Raw genomic sequence first — 19,659 nt, 5'->3', positions numbered from 1 at the left:
TTAGATATATCAATGTTAAATCAACCCACTGTCATTGCTGGTAGCTCTTACAAAGAGAGAGAGAGAGAGAGAGGAATCTATCTCATCCAGCATAGTGCTCCCCTGAATTTGGGGCCCACCTTTTTTTTTTCTAAAGACTCCTTAAAATATCATTGATATGGAAATAAACCTTACAAGCTCTATGGGCAGGCTCAGGCAAATAAATAAAGCATGAGCCTCCCCTGCTTTTACAACGCATTCACATTCGGGCTGGCCCTGACCAAGGGAAGGGCCCGCCTATCATTTAAAGCTAACCAAAATAAACTAAGAAACATGTACCGCACCTAAACCTGTCCTATCTAGGACCAGCTCCCCACAAGAGAGATAAGGGAGGTCGGAGACAGCCATGAAAATCTTGTTCTACTGATTTGTACTACGCTAGCAGGCTAGGCGGTCTGCTACCTTATTGGCCTCGATTGGGGTGTGCTTGATCGAAATGGAAGTTGTGGCCCAGATGGAATTGAAACAATTTTTCCAATAGAACATGATCCATGAAATATTGCCTACCATGGAGAACAATTCAACCACTGCTAGCAAATCGCTCTCCACCTCGACATTGGAGAACCCCTTATTATGACAAATGTTGACGCTGTCTATCACTGCCTTCACTTCTGCTTGGAAACTCGACCACACACCATAGCCTTTAGAGAAAGCAAATATAAGATCTCCCTTATCATCTATACAAACATCCCCACTACCTGAAGGCCCCGAGTTGCCCCTGGAAGAACCGTCTACATTCAACTTCACCCAGCCCTTGATTGGCCTTATCCACTTCACAAATGACACCGATAAAGAAATGCCTCTCCTTGGATTGAGCCCAAGATCAACCACAACATCTCTATCTTCGTAATTTTTACCTGGAGGAAGAGGAAAGGTGTTTGCCAAACTATGGAGCCAGGACCAAATTTGGGGCCCACCTTAATATACTAATTGTATATCCACACTGTCTATCTATATTTTCAACTCATTTTACGACATTATCTCAAAACTAAGGTAGAGCCAAATCACACATGGACCACACCACTAGAAACAGTGGTGATTTAACGTCCACCATTAAAAATTTCTTAGGGCAACATGAAGTCTTGGATCGCGTTGATATTTGTGTTTTCCCTTAATATCGGTCTTTGTATCCTAATTAATATGTTTGATGACAAATAACCTTAAAGTGGGCCTTATGATGTTTTCCTATGGTGTGATCCACCTGAGACTTGAATTTGCCTCATTTTTTAGCTCATGCCCTAAAATAATTATCCAAAATGGATGCACGGCATGGATAAAACACCCACATCATGGTGCCCATAGAGCACCCTCCAAAAGCCACCTCGCTATAAGCAATGTTTTGGGCAATCCTGGTCCCCATGTGATGGAGTGGATTAGGCGTGAGCTCATACTCACTATATACGGTGCTGCCTTAACCGTAGAGCCCACCTTGATGTATGTATTATATATTGATGTAGGGATGAACATGATGAAGTCGATCACCATCTTCCTCAAGGGGATAACTACTCTGAATCTACTAAGCTTCTCTGTACTCCTCACCAAGATACATTGAATCCACGAGGGAAAATAATAAAATAGAAATAAATTTTAAAAATTCAAATTTTCATTGATAGATAATAAAAATAAATTTACAACCTTTTAAATAGTGATACCAAACCTTGGAAGAAGTTTCAGAATTAAACTCCAACTCAACCCTTTATATTGTCTTATTTGGCTTAACCACGTTATTCTCCTAATTTTTCTAAGAACTTTTCATGTTGGACATAACTCCTAAAGCTTAGATGAAGAGTTATAATCAAACTAAAACTTACTATAAATAGTAAAAACATGAATAAAATGGATTTTCAACCGTCTATCTAATGGAATCTTGTGAATTAGGCATGGGCATGGTTAGCTAAAGTAGCTTCTCCTACCCCAAAATCATATATGGTACATCAAGTAACTCATTCCAGTTTGCGAGATATGCCTATTGTAAGGTTATGATGGTCTGGATCACCTCCGCCTCCGATCGGGCCTTCTCTGGTCCATCTTGGACATGAAAGTATACATGACCCGCTCTACATTAGTCCCCTCCATTTCAAAAGAACTCATCCTCGAGTTCTTGTCCTGCTTCAGTTCATGATACTTGGTCAGGTTCATAACATTGAAAGTAAGCGAGATCTTCATGTCATTCGGAAGATCAATAACGTAAGCGTTGTCATTGATCTTTCGGAGGATCAATATCAGTCCAATCTTCTTATTCTTCAACTTGTTATAAGTCTCAGTCAGAAATATCTCTTTGCATATATGGACCATAACTTGGTCGCCCACCTCAAACACATTTTATCACCGATGTTTGTCGGCTTACTCCTTGTATTAATCGTTCGAGGCATACAACTTGGCTTGTACCTCTGCATGAATGCCCATGATTCAGTCCACCATGTTTTCTACTGTAATGCTCATGCTAGAAAGCTTAGGCAAAGGGACCAAGTAAAGTGTGTGGCGAGTTACTCAACCATAAATAATCTCGAACAGAGACTTCCCTCTCGAGAGGTTTACCATGTTGTTAAATGCAAACTCTGCTTGAGACAAGGCCAAATCCCACTGCTTCGGTTTGTCACTTGAAATACACCGAATGAAGTTTTTTAATGTGTGATTCACAACTTCAGTTTACCCATCGGTCTGTGGGTGGTAGGCACTGCCGAACTGAAGATGTGTACTGAACTGACCCCACAAAGTCTAGTAAAAGTAGCTGATGAACTATGTCACGGTCAGAAGTAATGGTCTTGGGAACCCCAGGTCGTCGCATGACCTCTCTAAGGAATAGGTTTGACATGTGTGTTGTGTCGAGAGTCTTCTTGCATGGGATAAAGTGAATCGTCTTTGAGAAACGATCTACTACCACAAACACCGAATCCATATCGCGTTGTATTCGTAGGAGACCAAGCATAAAGTCCATAGATAAATCTTTCCAAGGGCCATCAGGCACAAGTAATGGGGTGTAGAGGCCCGTATTCTAAGATTGCTCCTTGGAGGTCTGACAAACATGATAACGTTGTATTGGTTTTCCCACATTACGTACCAATTACGGGCAGTAATACGATTCCTCCACAAGAGCTCATGTCTTGTCTCTCCCAAGTGTCCGTCAAGGCCACCTCCATGTAGCTCTTGAATAATCTGCTCCCTTAGAGAACTTTAGGGGATGCACATCCAATTCTCTTTGAAGAGGAAACCGTCTTACATATGTAGGTCACTAGGATGACCCTCTTGACACCTCATCCGTGCATTCTTGAAGTCCTCATCTTCAGCATATAGCTCATTGAGACAGTTGAATCCGACCACCTCATTGCTCATTGTAACCAGTAGTGATGCATGTCGGCTAAGTGCATCAACTACCTTATCTGTTGCCCTGACTTGTGCTTCAAAACGAACATGAATTTCTACAAAAATGCAACCCATTTAGCATGCTCACGAATCATGTTAGCCTGACTATTAATAAATTTTAAGGCTTGATGGTTAGTATAGAGAACAAACTCTCTCTAAATAAGATAACGCCGCTAGTGTCATAATGCTTGAACAACTACGTACAACTTAAGCTCATAAGTCGATAACTTCTTTCGGGCTTCACTAAGCTTCTCGCTGTAAAAGGCTACCACCTTGCCTTCCTGTGATAAAACTCCTCCAATTCTGACATATAAGGCGTCACACTCAACCTCAAATAACTTGTCAAAATTGGAAAGAACCAAGACCAGTGTTGTGGACAATTGATGCTTGATTTCAACAAAGATCTTATCAATATCATTGGTCCACTGAAATGGCCCTTTCTTCATATAATTTGTAATAGGTGAGGCTATCGTGCTGAAATTTTGTATGAATCGACGATAGAAGGTTACCAACCCATGGAAACTCCCCACTTCATGAATGTTCGTTGGGATCAGTCATTCCCTAATGACTCGCACCTTTTCATCATCTACATGAATGCTCATGGATGTCACGGCAAAGCCCAAAAACAATAGGCTATTAATAAAAAAGCTACATGTTTTTATATTGAGGTATAACTTGTTTTCGGTGAGCACTTGAAGGACTTGTTTGAGGTGGTCTATGTGGCTTGCTTCGTCCTGACTGTATATCAAATTGTCATTAAAATAGACTACTTCAAAACGCCTAATGAATGACTTTAAAACTTGGTTCATCTACCTCATAAATGTGCTAAGCGCGTTTGAAAGATCGAAGGGCATGACCAACTATGCATACAGCCCTTCCTTGGTCTTAAAAGTTGTTTTCACTCATCACCCGGTCGTATTTGAATTTAATGGTAACTGCTCTTTAAATCTAATTTAGAAAATAATTTCACACCCTCAAGCATGTCCAACATATTGTCTAACCGTGGTATAAAAAATCTGTATTTTTATGGTAATCTTGCATATCGCCCAGCTGTTGACACACATGCGTCAACTACCATCTTTCTTCAGAGTTAAAAGGGTCACTACGGTGTATGGGCTCATGCTTTCTCGAATTAGCAGTACTACGTGAAAAAGGGAAAAAAAAGAAATGAATTTTGAGACAGTTGTGGACTGTTTACAAAATCCCTTGGTTTAAAAATGGCTATGAACCGTCTCTAAAATTTCAGACGGCTCTTAACCGTCTTTAATATGAAGTAAAATCGTCTTATAAATGTTGAACGTCCATAAATCATTCAAGACAGTCAGAATCTATCAGCAACTACGGAGAACAGATGGCTATCGACTGACTGGAATAAAAGACGGTCCTTAGCTGTCTTATTGTAACACTCCGAACTTTTCAATACTCGAATATTGAAAGTTCTTGAGCGTTACCATGAAATTTAACTTAATGTATACATGTGTATGATACCAATCTAGCTATCCTAACCTTACATCTATTCTCCAACATGAATATGACCGTTAATAATAATCTTCATCCATAGATCAAGCCATCCGACTGTTGATTTTAAGACAAGATCATCATATGTCCAAGTATTTCTACTTGTCTATCATAACCAGCTGTTCAGTTAACTATCCACTGATAGATAAAGATATCTGACTATCCACTTTGAGTTTGGATCACCCGAAGTAAGTAGAACCCTAGGTTGTTCCCACAAGTCAGATTGAAGTATGTGAACTCTCTTCATCTCCATCCTTTAACTCTAAAAAAGCAGAGATCCCTTGCAAATGTATCTTCACCCTCAACAACAACTCTCAGAAGTTACATTGTCAGATTCGATCCAGATCAGTAGGCAATTCCCCAATCAATTGGGGAGATAACAGGCAGAACCCAGGTAAGTCTAAATACCACTCCATCCTCCCAAACCCCACAACTCAGCCTATATCCATGTTGTAAACATCAGATATCACTCCTCAGCTTCTTCAGATGAACCCTAGGCCCCATCCAGATACACTGAAATCTTCTAATTGAAGTCCAGGATTCCATATCGATCTCTCCCCCTAATTCAATAGAGCTTGTTTTGCAGTTGATGAGGAGGAAGCAAATCCCTTAGATGATCAACCAGACTCAGCCCAGAGAGAGCCCAAGCATCGATTTGTAGCACATTCACAGCCTGAATCTGATGGAGAGGACAGTTATACCTCCTACACGTTGAGTGAGGACTCTCAAATGTCGCCAGTGACAGGTTTAGTATCTGTTACTCAGAAACAGGTGAATTCATTTGTCTCCAAGGGTGTATGCGATATCAGAATTCGGAGACTGAAGCACAGGGCTGTGTTTACTGGTTGTTTGATTGATGGATAAAATCCTAGTTTAGAATGCCAGAGGCATAGGTAATCGAGAACAATTAGAACTACAAAGAGGCTAATCAACATGCACAAGCCTTGGATCCTGGTTATCTTAGAGCCTACACTCAGAGATGCCAAAAGAGAAGGAATGAGGCTCAAGTTGGGCTTCTACTCTTCCTGTTTGAATACAGATGAATGAGGAAAGGTATGGGTTTTTTTACAATGACTTAATTTCCTTATCTATTTTGCATGTTTCCTCTCAATCTATATCTGTTGTTGTTAATATCTAGAATTTCGTGCAGCCTATTAACCTGGCTTTTGTATATGCTAGCTGTGATAGGCGTGTAGCGCCCCAAAATTCAAAGATCGAGAGTTACTCAGCTCTCGAATTCTCGAGTGCCACATGTGCAATAATGAGTCACAAATGCATATAGTTATTTAGGTATTAACAAGCAATGACGAATTAGACTAAGCATGTTTAATTGTTAATTAGATAATTAAGTTCCAAGTACTACTAGTCAAATAAAGTTCCATCGTAAATTCATATCTAACATAGCAACTTAATAGATTCGAATAACAGTCATCCAGGGATCCAATCCCATACGCTCATCACACATCACAACCAAAAATGATCTGGGCTCTGGCCTAGTCCTGCCGACATCCACCTCACTAATATGCCCCGCCAAACTCCTGATAGTACGCCTGCTCCTCGCCATCGTTGACACTGACATTGTATAATGCATGCTGCTACAAGGTACCTACATCTATATCAGGTTCTGGTTGGTGTTTTAGAACACCATCCCAGAGTGGGAGTGAGTGATCAACTCAATGGTACCATTAGCAATAGGCATACGAATTATCATGCATAGGATACATTTAATGAACAGCAAGCAGCATGAAATCCTAAACATTGTTGTTAATGCAAATGTATGGTTATGATATGATGCATGCTCCTCACAAAGACCATCACTCCCTCAAATGACGATATTTGATGTTCGCAATAAAATAACACTCCCTCAAAAGCGACCTCGACTGCATAGTCGCCACAAATATAATGCAATGTCGTAAAATATGTTAACCTGGTTGATTAGTTAAGTTCATTCGTCCAGCAGGTTGGAGAAACCAGAATACCCTTAGTAGAGTTATTGCCTTAACCCGATCGCGCGGCTCAAGGGCCGTGGCCATGTGACTCTCACAACCCTTTGCCCTATCTTGGGGTCGTCAATCCTAAAAAGTAGTATAAACATAGACAAAATAGATTGGGACTTAAATGTCCTACTTGCGGTCACTGTAGGGAGGTCGTTACCCAAACACAGGTCGACAGCATGAGTATAGTATCCCATACCGCCGTTCCTAGCTCTCAAGTCCAAGTACTCAATGGACACTACGGGGAGGCTCATCACCCCAGCGTAGGCCGACAGCATGGGCATAGTGTCCCATACCACCATCCCCGGCTCATGAGTCTTGTGGTTCGTACATAACAATTAGAAGTGAGCGCAATGGTCTTAGGGTACTTTGGGTTCATACAAGCGTGATCAAGCATGGTTAACGTATAAGGATGGTCAACTTATAGCCAATAAGCCTCGATGAGCTAAACCGTAGCGGCCTAAGAACAGTGTCTCATGTAGTCCAACTACGGCCAACAACCTATAGTTCAACTATTCGGGCCAAATTCACTCCCGGACAGGTCCAATAAGGACTACTTAAGAAATTCTAGGTAATCGGCCGATCCATAGGGGAATATGCAACAATTCTCAACAAAACATGGATTCCTTGGATAAAATTCATATATGGCAAACACAATTTCAGTATAATCAGTACATGGATAGCCAAACATAATGTTCTACTCAAATTTACAGTTGTACATAATCTATTCCAGCCTATACAGTTATGTGGACAGCCATATAGCGGTGCACCGAAATAAATCTTCCACAGGTCAACATACATCATATAATTCAGCCATGCATTGAAAATCCAAACAAGTGACTCGACCCAATCAAAAATTCTTCATCATTACATGTCCACAATAAAGCATTCTCAATCACAAACTCAGGGAATTATGAAATCACACGTTAAATAACTATTTACAACAATTCATATTATCATGGTAGGCATAGTATGAGACCCGTATCCTAGCCTGTATCGTTTCGTAGGCTTCCGCGGTCCTCTCGGTCGAATTCCGGTGACCCGCGATATGTAGATAGCAGTTGCACCTAACCCTGAGTCATATCCCGTATTCTAGAGTCAGCTCGACCCGAGACTTGTACCCTTGCGACCGCGCCATCGCCGTGGTTCCGATGCCACGTCTCGCACATCGATGCGATACCCAGGCCAAGAGATGTGGGCCCGTGTTCAGTTCTAGAAAATGCCATGCGTTGCAAATCCCAAGAGAATATATCCCATCAAATGTCAAGTACACACCCCATCACTCCCATCACTCACACCCATCCCCAAGTACAATACCCATCCCCAAAGTCAACTATGTCAAGTACATCTATCACCTTTCACCCATCCCTCACCCATCTCTTACATCACCTCTCTCTCTCATCTCTCTCTCATTTTCTCCCAAGCTCCATGAGAGCAACCATCCAAGCTATTTCCATGAGAGAGAGCTAGTGTGGCCCACCTTCCTACCATCCAATCCCACCCTCCAAGCTTCATCTCGACCGTTGAAATGCATTCCATGGAGCTCTAGGATGCATTGGTGGAAGAAGAAAGAGGAGATCCAAAGGTGGGTGATTTTATGTTTTGATTTTGTGATTTAAGGGCCCACTTATGGTGGGACCCATCTTGATGTATGCATTGTATAGGGAGGGCCCATAGTGGCAGGGTCCCTCCCCTTCACCGATTTTTCTCTCTGTTTCTCTATTTCTCTCTCTCTCTCTCTCTCTCTCCCTTTATATTTGATGTGTGGCCCACCATGATGCTGGATAGTGGAGATCCATCACACCATGATGTATGTTTTCATCCCACAACGTCTATCTGGATAGGAGGTGTGGGACCACCTTGATGTATGTGGTGTATGCACACCATCCAGCAAATCTGGATGGTGGACCACACCTTGATGTATTTATGTCATCCACGTTGTCTAGGGGGTGGGGCTCACCCTGGTATATGTGTTTTACCCAAGCCGTCCACCTGCTTTGCCAGCGTGGACACCACCATGATGTATTTATTCCACACCGTCCAGATTGTGCTGGACAGATCTGGACGGTGCTGATTCACATGGATAATGTCTGGACGGTGCCGATTCACATGGACAATGTCTGGATGGTGTTGATTTACATGGACAATGTCTGGATGGTGCTGATTTACATGGATAATGTTTGGATGGTGCTGATTTACATGGACAATGTTTGGACGGTGCTGGACTGTTTGGACAGTGTTGTAGGGCCACACTGTAATGTATTTATTTCATCCACAGCGTCCAAGTCATCTGGACGGTGCTGGACCGGCTGGGACGGTGGGGATTCATCCCACACATGGGGCCCTTTGTTTTTTTTTTTTAAAAAATGGAAGTGGATTGGCTGGCGTACCTCACCAGCAGCCATTGCTGCTGCTGTGTTTGACGTCAGCAAGGTCTGTGGGACCCTCATGACGTATGTGTTTCATCTATGCCATCTACACCATCCACGTAGGGACGGTGGGGCCTGATGTAGTGGCCGTCCACACGTGGGATGTGTGGACCCCACCTCGATGTGTGGGTTTTATATCTACACCGTCCATTGCTGGACGGTGGTAGATGGGGCCCACCTTGATGTTTTTATTATAATCCAGGCCATTTATCTGCCTTAAATCCAAGCCGTTTATCTGTGCAATGGACCCCACCTTGATATAAGTGTTTTATCTGCACCGTCTGTGCAGTGGATCCCACCATGGTATAAGTGTTTTATTTGCACCATCTGTGCAGTGGATCCCACCTTGATTGTATTTATTTTATATCCACCGTCCATCACAGCAGATGGACGCACCTTGATTGTATGAGGCCTGCCTTGATGAATGTGTTGTATTCACACCGCCTGTCCATTTTGATGGATGTATGGCCCACCTTGATGCATACGTTTTAGCCACGCCGTCCATTTGATGGCTGACCCAGTAGCCATTGCTACTGTATAAACGTCAGCAAGTTCTGTGGGTCCCATCTGGACCTTGGACACTACCTTAATGTATTTATTTCATCCACACCATCCAGATTGTGCTGGACAGTGCTGGACAATGTTTGGATAGTGTTAATTTACGTGTCCAATGTTTGGACAGTGCTGATTTACATATCCAATGTTTGGACAGTGCTGATTTACATAGACAATGTTTGGCAGTGCTGATCATCATTAGTGAGCCATGTGCCCCATAGAATGATAGTGCATAGTGACACACATGTTACACCTACAACCTACAACTATTGAAATGATTTTTGGTGTAACCCAAGCTCTCACTTGAGGCCCATTGGTGCGGCCCATCCAGGAGGCCCATCTTGATGTATTTGTGGCCCATCTGTTAAGGCCCACCTTAATGTAATTGTGGCCCATGTGATGAGGCCCATTATAGTGTGTATTAGGCTGAGGGACGTGGCCCATTATGATATATTTCCAGCCCATATGATGAGGCCCATTGTGATGTATTTTCGGCCCATATGGTAAGGCCCATTGTAATTTATTTCTGGCCCATTTGGCAAGGCCCAATGAGATGTATTTTCGGCCCATATGGTAAGGCCCATTATGATGTATTTTCGGCCCATATGATGAGGCCCATTGTGATGTATTCCCGGCCCATGGATGTGGCCCATTGTGATGCATTTGAGGCCCATGGATGTAGCCCATTATAATGTATATGAGGTCCTTATGTTGAGGCCCAATGTGATGTATATATGGCCCATATGATGGGGCTCATTATGACGTATGAGAGGCCCTTGTGTGAGGCCCGTTATGTTGTATGTGAGCCCTTGTGTGAGGTCCATTATGTTGTATGTGAGGCCTTGTGTGAGGCCATGGGCCCCACTAGATGTTAGGCTTTATGTGGGCCACTCCTTGGGAGTAATGTTGGTTAAATGTCCACATTGATGGGTGATGATGGTTAAATGTCCACATCGTCCGATTATCGAGGCCGATTCCGATTGTCGAGTCCGATTCTGATTGTCGAGGCCGATTCCAATTGTCGAGGCCAATTATCGATGTCGATTATCGATGCTGGTTGTCGATACCGATTATGAGTATGTGACAGCATAGCATCATGATACATGCTCATACACATCATCTATATGTTTGTTATGAGATGTGGTTGACCATTGCATATGTCATTGGGCAGGTTATTTATGGGACTCTTTGATAGGCGAAATTGTCCCACATGAGCACATAACACATGCAGGTTTGATGCATGACTGGATGGTGTGACTCATGCATCTCGCATTTTGGGATATAATTACTGTATGCCCTAGCGATATCAGGGCCGAAGCCTCCACAGGCATATTGTGAATGGCCAGATGGGACACCAGAAATCTTCTTTTACATGGGGTGCTATAGATGTCCGTGGGTGAAAGTCCCTAAACCTCCGTGGTTAGGAGATGCTCCAACGTCTAGACCGAGTGGATATATGAGCGCTTGAGTGTTAAATACCTTAGGCCGCGTCTCCAACTGTGTCGTGGTTGGTTGGAAAGGGGTGTAGCCTTACTTGTCTGAGGGTAGGGGGCATAGCTAGGCTGAGTTTAACTAGCTCGTAAATGGGTTTGCTATCAACGTGTCGGGTAGATATTAGCTGACTACTAGCCAGACGGATAGTGAGGTCTCTTCTACTTGCATGGTTGCACGTCCAGTGGGCGGCGATTGCATGTAGAGTGTACTAGACCCCGGTGATTATCCCAGAGATGTACGGTAGTAATATGTGGACTTATTGAGTAAGAGTTACATACTCATTCATTCATTCATTCACTATCTACTTGGGCTAGTGGTGTGCAACTATTTGTTACGTGTACCTTCGCAATGGCCAGGGTTTCGGTTGGGGCGCGCGACTAACCTGAGATCAGGAGTTTACAACATTAAGTCTGACTATCTAAATGTAGGTATGAGACTGGTTTGGATAGAAGTCCCTTGTGGTGGACTATATAACCTACGATACTACCTACTATCATCCTGACTTCACACTTCAGCTTTATCATTTCATTCGCATCGCATATTGCATTGCATCCTCAGCACATAGCATTTGGTTTACTGTGCTTCTTTATTGCATAACCTGATTAAGGTTGATGGTATTTGTGGACTCAGTATCTGATATTTGACTTACTATGTCTCCGCATTGCATAGCTGATTTACATTACTTCCTCAGTGTATGATATTGGCTTATTATGTTTTTGCATGGCATTAGCCTAGATAAGGCTAATGGTATTTATAGACTTACCAGCATGTTTCCGCATTACTCTGATATTGTACGATTTATGGATTGTCAGTATTTCCGCTTACTCTGATATCTATATGCTTGGCACGTGTATCGCACACACTTTCACCACCCTCTAAGCATTCTATAAGCTTATGCACGATAGATGTGTGCAGGTGGTGTTAGGTTGTAGCAGCATTGAGCTTGGAGCGTGCAGTGGTCTTCTGGAGCTTTGATTTTGACATATCTATTTCCCTTTCTGCATTACATTCAAATGTTTAAATTAGTGGATATGTGATGATGATGTTACCTTTGTGATTTGGGTAAACTTGTGGTTATGCTTCTTATGAGATAAATGTACATTGAAAAATCCTCCTTGAAGATCCCAGGATTGGAATCTGGCATATGGACGTTGGGAGCCGAGAATGGGGTACTACGGAGGCTATCGGCACCGGATTTGGCGATCGGAAAGTTTGTGAGCCCGGTTTCTGAGTTTGGGGCGTGACACATAGTTAACACCAAACTAAGAAAAACATAATTAACCATCAGCAAATTAGGAAAATACACAAATTCGTAACCAACATAGCATGCATATTAGCAATTTAATTTATTTAAGGGTTTGGGGTCAATCCCTTTCCCATAAATTTCAGAAATCTCTCATTTGTCACCCTAGTTATACTTAATAATGAAAATCCAGCCACATGCACCAACATTCACTAAACACATTCGTTAAACCTATACTAGGCACAATAATCGACTACCTAAAGGAAATGATCCTTGCTTAAACTTAGCAGGAGATTGCTGAAACGATCCTATCGACGCCGGGTTCGCAAGCTCGAGGTGCCGGGGCCCTGCATTGCATTGGGTGGATAAAGATCACATGCATATTGTAGAAATTATGAAAATAGAGTGAGAATTCCTATATTACCTTAGATGGGTTAGAATTCCTCTTCCAACGGCGGAGAACAATCAGGATTTTCGGCGGAGGAGGGGAGAGGACGTTGGAATTTACGAATTTCGGCCACCAGGGTCACATGCAAGTGAGGTGCCCCAATCTCTCTCCTCTTCTCTCTCTCTCTCTCAGCTGCTAGAAATGGGGTTTGAGAGAGAGAGAGAGCAGCCTTTTATATGCCCAAGGTTATTTCATTTAACCTTTACATTTTGGGTAATTCCCCAAATAGCCAAGTGGGGCCCATTCAGGTTATTGGAGCTACTCTGACGGGCCCCTGGCCTATCTGATTCATGGGATAGGCATCCCATGGCCCGATGAAGGGTTGGGCGAAGTTTGATCGTAAACGGATTCAGGGTTTTGCCGCAGCGGCCTGATTCACGATCAACAGTCATCGTTCCACAATCAGCTGTCAAATTTTATAGGTAAGGGCTAAGAATTATTCACAATCTTCAGTGTGAATTTAGAAGAGATCTGACGGCTGGAACGCCCGAATTTGCTGACTCAAGCAGCAGGGCCAATTGATTTAATTTCAAAATTTTATTCCTTTAAGCCAGGCGACTTACGGCTTGTAAATGCCAGCGGGGTAGCATCGATTAACCATTTTTGGACATCTTTGGGGCCTGACGTCCGTTTGAGACCACAAGCCTAGCGAGCCCAAAGGTCTGACAAAATTTCAGGATTTTTGGACCTTCCTCAGGCGATACACGGCATGTACGGACAATCGCTGAATATATATGGGCTACCTGGCTCTACCGCCCATGCTCGACCGGAGCACGATTTGATTTAATCCCATTAGTGGTTAAGTTTGTCATTAATTAGTCCATAGTAGGCCCACACGTGCTACTGAATTATCCGATCCTGCGTCAGTTCGCACGTGTGCCTCAGGACACTGTTCCCTTTTTAGACGGGGCATTACAAGGTGCCTCGGAAGGAACTTATGGGATGATTTGTCCTCCCTATCTAGATACCTTCATGGTCCGTGGGCAGTTAGCGGGGATTTCAATGCTGTTTTAGACGTCTCTGAGCGAAGAAGCCGGACCTCATGATATTTCAAGTTCTAGGGATTTTGCTGAGGCATCTAACAACGTTGGTCTCATTGATGCAGGCTTCTCCAAGGACAGGTTTACGTGGTGTAACAACTAGTTGGGTGCTAACAGAGTATGGGCCTGATTAGATAGAGTGTTGATTTTAAATTCCTGGTCTACATGTTTCTCAACTTTTTAGGTAGAACAACTTACTAGAGTCAATTCCGATCATGCCCCATTAGCGTTGATATTTCGCCGGCAGCCCAGATTGATGCCAAGGCCGTTAAGATTTCAGAGGATGTGGGTTCTTCATATAGAGTTCCAATATGTGGTGCAAGCAGCATGGGTAGCCTCTGAATCCCACCACTTACTCTTAAATTTTCTCCTCAAGCTTAAAAATGTGGATCAGCAGTGGATAGCATCACACAAGCCCAGCTCGACACGGCCTCGGCTAAGCTCAATAAACTAACTCTGATGGAAGAAATTTTTTGGAAGCAGAAGGCCAGGATCAGCTGGTTAGAGGAGGATGACATGAACATAAAGTTTTTCCATTCTTCGACTATGAAAAAACAAAGGAAGGCTTTCATCAGCAAAATAGAGCTGGATTCTGGGCAAAGTCTGGTAGATCTATCAGAAATCAAGTCAGTAGCGGTATCCCATTTTGAGGAATTATTTGCAGCAGAATCTCTGTTTGAAGAGCCAGGCATTTTCGACGTGATTCCCAGCCTGGTTTTATAAGTAGAAAACGATCATCTGTTGGCCCTGCCTTCGCTTCAGGAGGTGCGTCAGGTAGTGCAATCCATCCCCAAGGACGGGGCTCCAGGCACCGACGGGTTTCCAGGCAGTTTCTTCTGGTCATGTTGGGAGATTATAAATCAAGACCTTCTCAAAGTGGCATCCTTCGTGTTCTAGGGTGGAACACTCTCTAGGGTCGTTAATGCAATGTTGATTTGCCTTATTCCCAAAATGGTAGCCCCTAAAAAAATTATAAATTTTCGCCCCATTAGTCTATGTAATGTCCTCTACAAAATCATCGCTAACATCATAACGTCCAGGATGAGCATAGTGCTTCCCTACTTCATCTCAGCTGAACAAGGGGCCTTCATTCGTGGTAGATCAATGGCGGAAAGCATTGCTCTAGCTCAAGAATTAGTTAGGGAGATTAACAGGAAGGTTCGTGGAGGCAACATCGTCATCAAGTTAAACATGGAGAAGGCCATGATAGGTTGGATTGGAAATTCTTAAAATGAGTGTTATCGAAGTTTGGGTTTAGTAGTTCTTGGATTGAGCTGGTAGAAAAATGAGGGGCAATGCTTGGTTTTTAGTTCTTATAAACGGTAAGGCAGCAGGCTTCTTCAAGTCGTCTAAAGGGATCCACCAGGGAGACCCCTTATCTCCAAGTCTATTCATCCTAGCAGCTGAAGTCCTTAGCAGAGGACTATTAAATTTTTTGGATAAGAGTTCGTGTACTCCTTTCAAACTTAGAAGGGGCTGTCCGCGGGTGTCTTACTTGCTATACCCGGATGACACTCTTCTTTTCCTCAACGGTAGTCAGAACTCTCTCAAGAACATCCTGGAGTTTCTCAAATCATATAAATGTGCTTTAGGCCAGAAGATTAATACCCGAAAGAGTGCCCTCTTCTGTTCAGCCAAACTCCCTTCACACAGGGTCAGATTGATAGAGAGATTACTCGGCATCAACAAGGCCACTTCTAGCATAATGCACCTGAGAGTTCCCTTGGCTTTCGGTAGGGTGAAGGTAAGTGATTTCCTACTGCTAATTGACAAAGTTCAAGGCCACAGCAATGGTTGGCAGGCAAGATGCCTATCTCAGGCCGGGTGGCTTGTCTTAGTCCAGCATGTCCTTGGGGGACCCCGGTTCACTCGATCGCTGCCTCTCATCTGCCAGCCCAAGTTACTGCGATGTTGGAGAAGCCGTTTGCCAACTTCTTGTGGGGCTGGTTTAAAGGCAAGAAGAAGCTACATTTGAAGGGATGGAAAACCATTGGGCTGCCTAAAGCTGAAGGAGGGCTGGGTATAAGGAGGCTTTTTAAATTTATGTACGCCCTCAAGATGAAGCTGGGTTGGGCGGTGAAGTTTAAGGAGGAGGCCAGCCTTTGGAGCAAGTTCATGTCAGCAAAGTACAGCCTCGGCCGCCCCTCTAGAGGTTCGTCTACTCCAGCCGCTTTTACCTCTCCTCTATGAAAAAATCTCCATGGTTTGCTGCCTCAGCTAGAGTCAAACCTGCGTTGGTAGATTGGGCATGGCAACTGTAGATTTTGGCTTGACAATTGGACGGGCCTCGGTCCTTTACTCCACCTCGCTAGCACGCCGATCCTGCTCAACCATCTCTCCTCCAAAGTTCGTGATGCTCTAGGCAATTTTGGCCCTCTTCCTCCATCTTCGGTTTATAATTACCTCCCCCAACAAGTAGTTGATTTTATTTTCCATAATGGTTTCTGCCTCTTTGATCTCCCTGACAGACGCATATGGCCCTTCACTCCTTCTGGAGAGTTCTTCGTCCGCTTAGCCTGGGAGTTGAGCAGATTGCGCAGTCCCCTCAGAGCTTGGTCAAGATGGGTCTGGCACGCTAAGCTTCCCCCTAGGATTTCCATGTTCACCTGGAAAATCCTGATGAAGGTTGTCCCAGTAGATGAAGTGGTTCAGAGTAGGGGAGTCCATCTTGCCTCCAGGTGCGATTGCTGTCCTCTAGGCTCGCCCAGACGTTACTCCGGTGAAACCAGCAACCACCTCTTTCTTAGTAGCTTTGTCACTTCAATGTGTTGGGATCACTTTCAGGCCCTTTTCAGAATTTCCAACAGGGGAAATCTATCGATTGCATCTAAACTAGATCATTGGTGGAACTCCTCCCCCATTTCTAGCCGCTCATCGACATTGTAAAAGCTGGCTCCATGGGAGATCTAGAAATCCAGAAACTCTGTAAGATTCGATGAGAAGTCTATTTCGGTGGTGTCGGTAATTGCCAAGATCAGGAGGTGGCTCTTTCTAATTGCCACCCAGCCCCCTAGTAAGTTAGCCAAGCAACTCAACGTAGAGATCGCAGTCGAGCTTCGGATTTTTGCGGCTCCCTCTTTTGTTAGACCCCCGAGGTTTGTAAAATGGAAGAAACCAGATCCTGGTTGGGCAAAGCTTAATGTCGATGGATCGGCAAGGGGAAAACCAGGTCTTTCTAGAGGTGGAGGCGTCTGTAGAGATGATAAAGGTGATTTCGTTTTTGGGTTGGCGGTTGGTTATGGAGTAGGTTCCAACACATATGCGGAACTCTGGGTAGTTCACAATGTTCTCGCTATCTGTTTCAATTTCGGCCTATCTAGAGTTGTGGTGGAATTGACTCTAAACTAGTTGTCGGCTTCCTGAATGATTCTATTAGCCCAGATTGGAAATAGGATTTCTGGTTAGCCAGAATTCAGAGATATAGATCCCAAGGCCAGTTGAATTTTGTCCACATTTACAGGGAAGGAAATGTACCTGTAGATGGCATGGCCCGTTTGGGCAGCATCTCCCAAGCTCCTTTGGTGGTCCGTGAGGTCAACCTTCTCCCGCGACAAGTCAAAGGTAGCTTCTTCCTAGTTAGAGTGAGCCTCAGGGCGATTAGATCCTAGTTAGTTTGAGGCGCGTTGTGATTTGTTTCTACCTCTTCTCTCTCTCTCTCTCTCTCCCCCCCCCCCTTGTTTCTATTCTCCTTGTATTTTCTTTTCAGTCTTTCTCCCTATAATAGGCGTCGCTCAGGTCCTTTTTTATTAAGGGCCTATTTGATTTTCTAGTGCACTGGTAAATACCAAGTAAAAGAGTAATAATTATTTAACCGTGTATTTACAACATCAATTGGGTCCCATGTAGGCCACATATATGACATATATTACAATATATATATATATATATATATATATATATATATATATATATATATATATATATATACGGGTCCCACTATGATGCATTTTGCTTATCCACACCGTTCATCCATTGTGCCATTTGAATTTATAGTATGAGGACAAAAATGAGGTATATCCAAAACTCAAGTGGACCACACCATACGAAAAAGGAAATCAAATACTTACTATTAAAAACTTGTGGGGCCACTGTTTCTTTTGGTGTGGGCCACCTGAGTGTTGTATCTGCTTCATTTTTTGTCTCATGCTTCAAAATATTGTAGCAAAATAGATGAACAGAATGGATATATAATATACATTACCGTACCATTTAAAAATTAAAATTATCACTTTTGAACTAGTTTCACTGGCACAAATACCTGTGAATTTCCAAACAGGGTAAACCGTAATAATTACCTATTTCCAGTTTATTTCACTGGCTTTGAAAAAATAAACAGGCCGTAAGGAAGCCTAAATGTCTAGAGCCATGTATATCTCCTTTTTGTTGAATGAAATCAGACAGTTTCATTTAAAAAATAGTAAACTAACTACTTGATATCTACATTTGCTCATACACATATCAAATTGAGATTCTGATTTGTTCATTTTATTCACCACTTAAGAATATGCTTAACTCACCATCAGAACTACAATCTGAGAAACTTATACATGTGAATAAGTCACTTGAATATATTTTTTTCTCCTACGAAAATTCACTATTATTTGAGAGGCCCAATACAATTATACAACATTCCATGATTTTTTTTTAATTTTTTTTAAAAAGGAAGAAGAAGAAGCAAGACTAACAGCAAACCCCACAAGAAGGGAAAAAGAAAAAGGCAGGACCACCACAAGACCTTGTCCCACTTCTCCCATTTACAAAACCCCACCCAAATCCGCATAATACAAGATTAGAATCCAAAAAGGTAGATTAGAATCCAATCATGTGACTGCCACCTCGGCAAGGTGGGGCCGCCTCTCGGATCCGTTACTCTTTGGTATTATATCAAGTGGCATTTTTCTCTTCGTTCCCATTTTGGATGCCGGAGCTAGTGACCCGACTTAGTTCCTCAGCCTCTGTATCTTACTTACGCAAAGCGGCTTCAGTATAAAATCCTCAACTCCAGTGGCATGGCACCTAGTGATTCTCTGTGGGTCATTTTTGGATGACATTATGATGACGGGCACAGATTTTAGGCAGTCGTGTTCCTTGACAACTTTGAGAAGGTCATAGCCATTCATCCCATGCATACAATAGTCAGTAAGGATTGTATCGATTTTGAACTCATTAACATTTGGAGATTCGGGCTTCTTTTCATTCAAGCCAAGAACCTCCATAGCCCTCTTTCCACTATCAATGGTAGTAACTTTGAACATGCCATTTTTAAGAAGCAACTTCTCAATGATTTTACGGTCAATCGGGTAGTCATATATCCACAACAAACATATGAAAGCAAGAAATAGGAGAAGATTCTTCCACAACTACCTAACCTTCTACCCATAACGGAAGCAGGCAGTGAAACTCGCCCCGCTCTTAGTGAAAACAAGTCACTTGAATCTAACGGTATACATGTTCTGCCTCTTGATCACTCCAAAAACCCACTGTGATCATCCGTTGACAAAACTGATCGCACACCCACTTATATACATGATCAGAG

General features: G+C 43.0%; 1 protein-coding gene across 1 annotated transcript; it reads left to right on the top strand.

Moving 5' to 3' along the window:
* The first annotated feature begins 15,227 nt into the window (after positions 1–15,227).
* LOC131238995 (uncharacterized) lies at positions 15,228–17,471 on the top strand. Its single transcript, XM_058236562.1, has 5 exons — positions 15,228–15,333; positions 15,434–15,867; positions 15,912–16,249; positions 16,592–16,801; positions 17,042–17,471. Exons 1-5 carry the CDS (start codon positions 15,228–15,230, stop codon positions 17,469–17,471), a joined length of 1,518 nt encoding a protein of 505 aa, XP_058092545.1.
* Positions 17,472–19,659: the final 2,188 nt, after the last annotated feature.

The sequence above is a fragment of the Magnolia sinica genome, chromosome 3, assembly GCF_029962835.1.
Source record: "Magnolia sinica isolate HGM2019 chromosome 3, MsV1, whole genome shotgun sequence".
Taxonomy (NCBI): domain Eukaryota; kingdom Viridiplantae; phylum Streptophyta; class Magnoliopsida; order Magnoliales; family Magnoliaceae; genus Magnolia; species Magnolia sinica.
The sequence above is the reverse complement of the archived record's forward strand: the minus strand, read 5'-3'. Positions and strand labels throughout refer to the sequence as shown.